Source organism: Natator depressus, chromosome 1 (genome assembly GCF_965152275.1).
Source record: "Natator depressus isolate rNatDep1 chromosome 1, rNatDep2.hap1, whole genome shotgun sequence".
NCBI lineage: Eukaryota > Metazoa > Chordata > Testudines > Cheloniidae > Natator > Natator depressus.
Window position 1 is genome coordinate 56,944,341 of NC_134234.1, and position 11,259 is coordinate 56,955,599.

The window sequence follows — 11,259 nt, forward strand, 5'->3', positions numbered from 1 at the left end:
CACATTGTAAGATGAGCTATTGCCAGCAGGAGAGTGAGTTTGTGTGTGTGGTTTTTGGAGGGGTGTGGGGGGGGGGGGTGAGAAAACCTGGATTAGTGCTGGAAATGGCCCTCCTTGATGATCACTTTAGATAAGCTGTTACCAGCAGGAGAGTGGGGTGGGAGGAAGTTTTGTTTCATGGTCTCTGTGTGTATATAATGTCTTCTGCAGTTTCCACGATATGCTATGCATCCGATGAAGTGAGCTGTAGCTCACGAAAGCTCATGCTCAAATAAACTGGTTAGTCTCTAAGGTGCCACAAGTACTCCTTTTCTTTTTTCTTTGTATCAACTCTGAATCCAGATTGGATCCTCAGTTTGGGAAAGTGCTCCAGGTCTTCTTAATTAGCACTCAGCTTTTCTGCTGAGGATTGTTGCTGCTTCTGCAGAGCTTCATTGGGATCCATTAAAAGTAATAACTTTTCTCCTTCATGACAATACTTATTTGCCAGTAACTTGTTCTCCAAATGTATTGCTCTGCAGATCAACAGACTTTCCTCCTCCCCTCTCTTTAGGAGTTAATGTGTTTCCTGAAGTAAAGAGGAACCGAAGGATTTTAGGGGTCAGCACTCCAAAATCCTAAGGCCTTGTCTACACTACACAGTTTTGTCAACAAAAGTCAGCTTTTGTCAATAAAAGAGTGGAGGTATACATGCTGAAACACTCCTCCTGCCAATGTAACTCCCCTGCTATGCCGACATAATAAAACCACCTCAACAAGGGGTGTTGGGCTTACATCAGTATTGATAGGGCGGCGCAGTGTCTGCGTAGATGCTGGGAGCCGGGGCTAGAATGGACCCCGTACTCAGCTGGGAGCCCCGGGCAGCTTCCCCCCCTCCCAGCAGGGCAGCCAGGCTCCCGGCAGAGAGCTGTCAGCAGAACTGAGAGACCAGGCTTTCCGCTCCCCACACTCCCCCTCTTAGGTCGGTGAAAACACTCCTGGTGAGGGGACACACCACTGACCCAAGGAGGGTAGTGTGAACGTCAGTCACCACAGTAATTAATGCAGTGGCTCTAAGTCAACCTAATATAGGTCGACTGTATGCTGCACTGTATGCTGGAAATCAGATGTACATATTGTAATGCTGTTGACGGTTTTAGCCTTCACTAGAAACAAAATGTTACCTGTGTGCCTAACTTTAAAACTCAGAGAGGGGAAACTGAATCATGGTTCTTCTACATTGATGGCTTGCATGCGACACCAATAAAACAGCTTAATTTGTTTCTTGTGTAAAATAATATAGTATATTCAGCTGGGAATTTGAGAAGTTTAAAAAAATAAATCACTCTGAAATAACTTAACTTAGATTCTTCAGAATCCGAGAGAAAATACTGATTACCAAAAAAAAAAAAAAGAGAGAGACAAGAATTCCTATCAGCTATAGATAAAAATCAGTTTAATACAATTGGTAACCCTGAGAAAAGCACAAAACTAGTTTTTATATTTCACTAGTAGTGATTAGCTGATATGACTAGAAAGCTGAAATTTCAGTCTTAATTTTGTAGTTGAGTCTTTGCTGTAATTAAGTGGTAATGCAATCAATAAGGATTTGGTGCATCTATTTCCTTAATGGCATTAGAACAAAGCATGATTTTTCTTTTTTAAAAAAGTTATATTGAATTGGCTAAAATTATTAGCATTTCACTTTTTAGTAACAAAATATTTCAGTTGGCCAATTTTATGAAATATTTATGCATCTCTGTATGTGAAATGACTTGTATAAGGTGTTGGGTTTGTATCGATTACTTTTTATTATATCTTTATAGATTGATGAAGATCCCAGCCTCATTCCTGAAGCCACTCAAGGAGGTACTTACAACTTTGACCCAACAGCCAATCTTCAAACAAAAGAATTTAATTTTTAAGTTCAATACAGTGCAGCTTCTCTGTCCCACACCAATACGAAGCACCACCAAATGGCTACCAAGTGAAAAAAAAAGGCTCCAAGACACACATGCCTCCTCGTTTTGATGCTTCTAAAGCAAGCCGTGTATCGGTCACTTTGCAGTTGCCAAAAGTCACTATCACGTGGACTGTAAATGCATATGCATGATCTCTTAAACTGTTTTACAATTCTTTTTAACAGTCCCAATTACCTTCTTTTTTTGCCTTTTTCCCTGGTGCCACATGCTGACAACCGCAATCTGCAGTTTTGTTAAGAAAATTTCATAGTGGTGGCACATCTGCTTTCCACGGAAAAGTAACTTCTTTGGGAAATGGTGCGCTGTGGATCAAGACACTTTGGTATGATGCATACATTTTGGAAGACTTTTCAGGGGCACAGTTGGTCTGAGCCTCCATCGTCCTCCACAAACATATTTTCATATACTTTATGTGGAAGAATAGATTCAAAAATGAAAGCCAAATGAATTTCATTGGTGAAACTGAAATAAAAGTAACTTACACTTGGCAATTGATTAAACAGTTAAGTTTAAAAAACAAAGTACTTCATCTATCAGTAATTGATGTGTGTTCATTAACTGCCTCAGAAACCAGGGTTGGAGAATGAACTGTAGATTTGGACTGGTAAAGCTTTTGCCGTTATACCTAATTTTTGAGAACAGCAAGCCCTATTTGACCACTCACTTCAGCCTGTGTGTTCCTGCTGTTTTGAAGTAATCAGATGCTGTGCATGGTATTTTACCTGAGCTACAACCTGTTATGGACTTGAACTTCTGTTTAAGCTGAAAGCAAGAGTCCTTGACTAGAAAAAAAAAAAATCTGTCCAAAACCACGCATTGGTTAAAAGGAATCTTGCTTTCAACTTCCAGTAGTCAGTATATTTCGTTTTAAATTGATCATTGGATAAGGTTGATTTATATTGGGTTTAAACTGTGGAGCTTTCATGTTTACTGTAATTTAGTCTTAAACTATTTTTTACTTAGTAACCAGTGCTTATGATGATGTGGTTGGCAACAAACCAGCAGCTATTTAGAAGCATCATAAAAGTTTCATTCTTGGAGTATTGGAAGAGTAATTCAGAAATGAGTCTAAAACCATATAGTACATGATTTTAAAAAATTACAAGCTAGTTGATGTGTGAGGCTGTTTAGAAGCTGCAGTTTTTCAGAATAAGCCTGATATGCAGCACACATTAAATAACTTTATATAAGCTGGTAATATGAGAGGTCGTTGCTTTTGGAAAGTCGTCTGGCCCAGTTATTTTCAAAGGGATTTGCTTTTGGTGGGGTGAAGATGAATAATTTGAAACTCTGTAAGCTATCACACAAGCTGGTTTTGTTGCCATTGTTTACTGGGTGTAATTTCCCAATGCATTGATGTGAAGGGATAGGAAAATCTAAACTAATTTAGTTATTGGATGTGGGTTGTATTTACTGTGATGAAGATAAGGACAGATGCCATCAGAGCTTTGTGGATCAGCTGTTTTTTTTCCACGGATGAACAACACATAGCAGGTGTGCATTCATTAAATATATATCTGCCAAGGTGGAGCCACTTTAAAGAGCGAGCTGTCTTGTATCTTAAATAGATACAAGTGTATGTTTAAAATGCAAGATTTTTACTTGCTAGATAATCTGTTTTAATATAGTGGTTTGGCCTCTGATTATTTATAGGTTTTATAAATTTTAGAATCAATTTCTCTTTAAGGTGGCTCAGATTTTTCAACTCTTGTGCACATAAAATTGAGTTGAAGTTCATTGTGCCTTTTTTCTTTTCCCAAAAGTTGAGTTGAAGCTTCATATGGTAACTGCATCCTAGTCACATACTATAGTCTAAAATCTTTAAACTGTGTGGTGTTCGCTAAAACTAAACAATATAAAGTCAAAGTTAGTAAGGTCACAAAGTTTTGTGAAATTAGAGTTCCAGCTGATGATGATGTGAACAAATCTTCCCCCTCTTAATTCTCAATTTAGTTCTCTATATGCCATATAGACTGACAGTTACCCTTTTCAGCCTGCACTCGCTATTTTCCTAGAGATTACATAAAAATTGAGATTACATTCATGATTTTCCACAACTGTGAAGATCTAATTTTTTTTTCTTGCACTCAGTGCATCACATTAAAAGTGAACATCAAAGAACTGAGTAAAGCACTACAAAGCATTTGCTCATTTCTTTCTGTTGTGACCTTATCAGCTTTTGATTGGGATTGCACCATTTCATAGTTAATAAAGGAAACCAAGTATATTGCTGCACTTTTAAGTTTTCAGAAGTGTTTAAAAATTGCATTGTTTTTATTATTTTTTTAAACTATCAGTTAAAATAGACTAAAACGTTCTTTCAAAAGAGGCATCTAAATGTGTTCCTAATTTTGTATATGGGCTTAGGTTTTGTAACCAATAAAAAGCTGCTATCAAATACTATAAAACATGCAAAAACTTATTTTGGAAACTATCAAACTGTCTTTTCAAATTGATTTAAGGGTTTTTCTGTCTTTGACCAAATTTTAGCTAGTAGAACTCCACATCAAAGTTTGAAGTATGTTACTTAAACAAAATAAGTTAATACAGTGATCTTGGAAACTTTGAATAATGGTCTAGTGTGGAGTTTTATATTTGCTAAAGAGTTGACCATCTAGTGGAGGAAGGTTGTGTGACACTCATAGTAAGTGGTGTGAAGGCAAAAGTGGTGCTTTTCAGACTGCCAATTTCTAGCAGTTTTGTAGTTACAGAGGAAGAAAATTGCAGTAAAGCTAAAGGCCAGTTTATTCTGTCACTTGTCTGAGTCAAATGGCATGTGTATGTGATATACATATATGCTAAATTAGGGAATAAATTACAAGTAATTCAAATTGGGAAGCAGCAGACTTTTTCATAACACTTTTTTTTTTTAACACTGTAGCCTGCTAGAACTTCCAGAAGACTTCCTTTCCAGGTTGCAGGTATTTATGTTCTACCTGCTTATTCATCATTGTCTTTTAAAGATTTAATATTTATAGGCACAAAATGTATAGGCACTATCTTATCTTTGCATGGTAGGCTCTTCTGTAAATTTTTCCCTTCGGCTTTAATACTTACTTAATTCAGACAAAAGCTAAGTCCCATTTTCAAAAGTGATATAGGTGCTGGGGACCCATCCTTTTCACTTTGATTTTTGACAATGTGATCTGGGCTATTTAAGTCATTTGGGTGCTTTTGAAAATTTTACCCTATAAACTGTTAACCATACAGCTGGTCCTACTTACGAAAATTTGAGAGCTACTAGGTTAGGATTTGTTTTGCAATTTTTTTTAACGAAAATGTCTTGTATCTTTTACAAAGCATCTTACAAGAATGTCTTCCTTTTCTTTTTCAAGGTGATGTAGCTCTTCAGTTTTGCTTTATGGATCTGTTAAGCAATGGATGTGTGAGGAGATGCATTGACAGATGTGTTTTTTTCTAAATCTCAAAGGAGTTTGTCAAGTGGTTCAGGCCCCAAATTTGACCTACTTATTCTAATCTGATGCAGAATATTTAAAATAGATATTAATTCCATTAAAAAGCTTTCTACCTAAATAGCCGAGTTCAGTTGAGTTCCTCTGTTAGTGTTGCAGTAGAAATGAACCTTTTTCTGAGATACTGATTATACTTATGCTCACAAACATAAATAGGAAAAAAACAATGTATTAAACTGGAAACAGAAATATTTGCAAGATGAACATTTAAAATTATTAGGATGGGAGTATATTATCCAAGTTTCTAAAAACAGTATGAAATCACTAGAGGTTGTATTTTAACATTCTTTGCTTTTGAGAGACAGCTGGCAAATAGAGATCATCAGATATACAAAATATTTTGGATTGTCTTGTCTTTGTAAAACTAGAACATTTAGAGTTGCTTTGGTTTTGCTTTTGATGAAGTTTTACCATAAACTGTTTGGTGATATTCTTAAATGCAGTAGTTGAAGTAAATATATGCAACATCCCAGAAACTTTATTAGAAGAATGTTAAGGTTGCAGTGTCAAGTAATGAGAATTTAGGTTGGGTGTCCAAACTGTAGTTCTTCTCCCTTGTCCATATGCATTAGGATACAGTCTTTAACTACATGGTCACATACTGTATTTTTCCACAGTGCCTCAGTTAGGGAAATGCTAAACGATTCAGTGTTTCTCTTTATCTTCCACTTTGAGTGTGTGGCCCCGTGTTTTATTTATTGCATGCCATACAAACCCTGCACTGATTACATTAATTTCCTTATGGTGTTTCTGTGGTACTCTCAGCCATAGTATCTGCATGCTTCACAAACATTAACTTAATCTTCACAACACCCCAGTGAGATTAGGTGGTGGTGGTATCTCCATTTTACAGCTGGGGAACTAAGGCACAGAAATAGGCTAAACTTCTTTAGCCTATAGACTTTTTTGGTTCTTATGATTGCAGAGAGAAACTTGAAAACATTAACCCTAAAAGCTCAAACTGCAAGACAGACAAATCCCCCAAATGTAGTGGCTTTGAATACCCCAAATGTAGTATTTTTTAAAATCTCATTACTTTTCATTAAATCTCGGGGGGAGGGGTTGGGACCTGATTCATGATTTTTTGTAGGTTTGAGGTTGATGATACTGTTTAATCCTCTCCAAGCCAAAAAAGTGATCTTTCCATTTCTACAGTCTGATACACTTTACCTGGAATTCTGGATCACTTGCTCATACATCAGTGGGAGGCAGTAGGCACTGAAGGTTTTGGCACTAAGGATTCCTGATATCTCCTGCTTTTCCTTGTTCTCATTCAGAGCTGGTCAAAAGAACAAGCTGCTGGAATGTGACCTAAACAGTTTCAAAACTCAGTCTGAACTTAGAAACCAAGGTGGTGATGGAAGGGGCAAAAAGTCTCAACATTTCTGAGTGCTGCTGGTCTCTGTCCTGAGGGCTGGTCTACACGTGGAGTTGTTCCTGATAAACTCCGTGTGTGGACACTTACTGTGGAATAAGTGTATCCATACATGGAGTTAATCAAGAAAAACTCCATGTGTAGACAAGCCCACAGCTGTCCCCAGGACATCTAACTGTTAAATGAGGACGTCTGTTACATTTGTTAGCAAAGGAGTTTCAATGCCAGGTAACACCTTGGACAAGCCAGTACAGTAACCTACAAAAGATGTAACTTCTGTTTAATGTTTCAGCAAATGGGTAACTTCTGCTGGCCACCCAGTGGTCCTCTGCTGTCAGGCCAAACCTGGTAAAGGCTTTTGAGATTAGAGGGTAGGCTGGTGCCCTCAACCAAACCACCTCCACCTAAGCAGTGCTAATCTCACACTACAATCACTGCTGCTCTGCCTCCCAAGTGTATTCCTTCTACATTTTACAGATCCTTTTAGAAATGACTGGGAAAAGTTTCATCAGCTATTCACCAAGGACAAGATCTCTGGAGACAAGATGGGTGAGGTGTAGTATCTTTTATTGGACCAACTTCTAATACAAAGATACTCTAATTTTCATCTTCTAATAAAAGAACCTTGTCTTTAATATCCTGGGACCAACATGGCTACAACACAGCAACCAAGATCTCTGGTCTGACAATCTATTCCTCTCCCACTCTGCTAGCTGGAATCCCTCAAACCTCGGTGAGTATGAGTCTGTTTGGTCTTTTTTTGTTTTTCCAGAAAATGAGGACCCAGACTCACCTATTCAAGGAGTTCTTAACTCTTTTGGCTTGAAACCTACAGAGTGGCAGTCGTCTCATGATCCACATATTCTAGGATTTGGGTCCCTGGAATGACTAGGAAGTTTTCTGGGTGCTGTAGGATGTAGGGGCTGGGTGTAGGGCTGCTGGGTATTGCTAGGATAGGTGTGGGGGTTGAAATTAGGATTATGGTTGGAGATATTTTCCTCCTTCTCCCTCCACAGTTCTGTGGCTGCACCATTTACAGAGGTGGTGAAGTACTCTGCAATCTCAAGCAGCACTGGCTTGCTTGCCTCACAATTGAGTGTTCTGTGGGAGGTTGGAGGAAAGATGGGGGAAGAGCTGCACAGTGATTGGATTTGGGGGGAGGGCAGGGAGTGGGATGGCAACAAGAGTTAGTTTTTACCTCAGGAGATGAGGGGTGTTACACCCAGGCCTCTATCTTCTGGCTTTCTGCTCTAGCTCCCTGCTTTGCTCTCTGGATTTTGGCCTGCTGCCATTGTCGGCATTGGTGTTCAAGGCTCTACCCTTCTGTGCCAGCCAATCAAAGACCTCTTCGCCATCAACTCATTTCACTTCCTCTGAATGAGCTTGGGGAGGAGGGAATGCTAAGCAGCCAACAGGGGTAGGAAAATGCTGTAACTGCTGAGGAGCAACTAGCTTATGTATGAGGTACTAGGGATAGGAAAACTGAAGCCTGGGGAGGGTGGACTAATAGTGTGCCCACGGCACGGCTGGGAGGTGTAATTCCTAGTTTGGGTAGCTATACACATGCTAATTTGGCTCAAGCTACTGCCTGAAACTAGTAGTGTGGCTGTCGTACAGTCAGTGGCTGGGGTAGTTGCCTGAGTACATACCATGGGGTTGGACAGGATTGTATGTGGGTGGCTTGCCTGGGCTGCCGCCCATGTAGTTGTTGCTACAGTGTATTATCCTCCCATTTATCCTACACTAAGCTCCCCATATTTCCACAAAACTAATGATCATAGTAGAATATTTATGAAAACGAGGAAGTATTAGTAATACTTTGGGTGGTGACCTACAGAGGATCCTCTCTTCTGAGAGTACTGATGATAATTGTGTATGCTAGCAGCCTTTCACCATAGTTGGCTTTTGTTGACCACCCTCCACAGAACTTAGCTAAGTTGGGAGTCTGCTTCTTGACAATGAGAGCAGTCTGACTACAACTGAGAGTAGCAAAGATCAAACCTGTATGGCTCTAGTGCCAGCCTTGCCCAATCAGGGCTTGAGCTATTGGAGTGCCTGGCCTTGAGGTAGTGTTCTAGGTTTGTCACCCTACACCCCTTTCTAGAGAACTTGAGAGTCGAGGTATCTTTAGCCCTAAGTAAATTTTTCTGGTTCTCTCTATGGGAAAGACACTTTTTTGGGGGCTGGGGAGGTGGGCCACGGCATGCGATTGGTTGGTCTCTTAAAACCTGCCTGGCACATGGTGACCACACAACCGGTCTGCTGGGATGAAGGTATGAGATACATTGCAACAAGCTGGAACTCAGGTATTGAGATTATTGTTCAGGGATTTCCTGATCTGCAAAGCAGTTTTAGTCTGGCCAATACCCCAATTGGTGGTTTAGCTGAAGAAATATGGATGTGAGCTGAATCCTAATCCGTAGGAGGAATAATTTCGTTTTTACCTGGGAAGAATTTGGAGCCATGGCGCAGCCTCCTTTGGTTAAAGATGCATACCCCCAAATTGGGAAATTCAGTCCATAGTTCAGGGCTTCCTGGATTCCTTGCTGATACTAGCCTCTCACTAAGAGTTTAGTGCTTCTCATCTCTGGCAGGCTAAGAGACTCCATCCAATCATGGACAGTTAACAGCCCCAGTTATTCAGGCTCTTGTCGCCTCCCAGTTGGACTACAGCAGTGCAACATACCTGGTCATGAAGTCATCAGCCTTAGAAAACTCCCAAGTGGCACAAAAAAACAATGAAGTGAGCTGTCGCTCACGAAAGCTTATGCTCAAATAAATTTGTTAGTCTCTAAGGTGCCACAAGTCCTCCTTTTCTTTTTGCAGATACAGACTAACACGGCTGCTACTCTGAAACAAAAAAACCTACTACATCTTTCATCACCAACCCAGGTTTATCACAAGCCCATCAAACCTTTCTGTCACTCTCTACCTTGGCTTCCCATGAAATAGCAGGTCAAGTTCAAGGTCTTGTTTCTTATCTTTAAGCTGCTGCGTGATGCGGAGCCAAGTGCCTACAAGATTGCTTAGCTCTGGGATGAAGAATCATGGTTGTCAAGTCTGCTTCTCAGGCACAAGGGAACTTTTACCATATGGGTAAAGCTCATGTAGGTCAGACACTTTTTTCTCACGGGTTGGTTTGAGACACTGGAATGAACTCCCACAGGAACTAAGAATTGTCACAAATTTCACCAACTCCCACTCCAAGTACAAGGTATATTTCTTTAGCCTGCCTTCTCTAACCCCCACATAACTGTGTGTATATTTAAAAAAAAACTACCAAAGCAAAACCACACTATGATGCACTTACAGCCCTCCCCCTGCAGAAAGGATGAGAATGACTCTTGTGTGACAGATGTTAATTGTGGTCCTAGTTACACTACTGTAATATGCGCAATAGTAATGAAAGTGGTATATGAATTGATATAGAATAGGGTACAGCAAATCACCCTGCATGTAGTCTGGGCTGCTACACAGTTCTCCCAAGGGAGTTCCCCTTTACTTGCTGATCCTGGCCCTGACATCCAGCTGGAGCCATCCCTCTTCAGGCCTAGTTGGTATCTATGTTGAATGCCAGATGCTTCAGCTTTTTGCAATAGCTATGGTAGTACATAGGGGACTAAAGTCTGGAACCATGGTCAACTTGTACATATTTTCCCACTGGGCCATTCCTTTACACTAGGATTTACAAGACTTGAGCAGATAAGGCCAACACCACAGTACACTACTGTTTGGCCCTTTGTGCCTTGCATTTCCACATCCAAGTTAGTAGACAAATATGGTTCCTTCTAATTTAATTGCATTGCCAGGTCCTCTATCTTGATGAAGGCATGGTGTGAGAAATTAACTAATGGGATTTTAATTCCAGGATTAATGACACCTCATAAAACTTCTATACTGTATTCTTGCATTTGGAAAACTGCTTTTGATGGCAGTGTAACTCCTTTAGGACCACCCTCTGCTCTAAATTTGTCTCCTACTAAAATGGCTTGAAAGGGCTCTGGTACCCTGATAGGCAAGGCCTCTGCCTTCAGTGACACTAGGGGAAAGTCTCTCAAATCACCTTATTTACTTAATGCTGGCTATGTGAAAGGAGCTTTCTAAACTCTCATGGACCCTGCTCTGAGGAGCTCACAATCTAAGGACAGACACACAGAGAGGGAGGTTGGGGAAGGGGGAACAAAACCAGGCAAATTATATACAACTAGATTCACTTTAAGCAGTATGGCAGGAGTGGGTCTTTAACGAGGACTTAAAAGTGGACAAGGTAAGGATGTTGCAGATGAACTCAGGAGCATCAATAACCAAGTGAAAAAAATAACTAACAATTAAATGGCAATGTATCAAATATAAAAATTAGAATATTTTCCTGCACTAAAATAAATATTGGGCCCTAAGCCTAAAGCATTTATATTACTCTGTTGGTCTACCACAAGCTGAACTGGAATAC

The 11,259-nt window shown here is 39.9% G+C and overlaps 1 protein-coding gene across 1 annotated transcript in view; it reads left to right on the plus strand.

The window, feature by feature from the left end:
* KPNA3 (karyopherin subunit alpha 3) overlaps positions 1–5,744 on the plus strand; it is a 76,431-nt gene extending 70,687 nt beyond the window's left edge. Inside the window, exon 17 of the mRNA XM_074960550.1 lies at positions 1,806–5,744. Within this exon, the coding sequence (XP_074816651.1) occupies positions 1,806–1,904 (99 nt within the window). The 3' untranslated portion in view covers positions 1,905–5,744. The remainder of the gene's footprint in view (positions 1–1,805) is intronic.
* Positions 5,745–11,259: the final 5,515 nt, after the last annotated feature.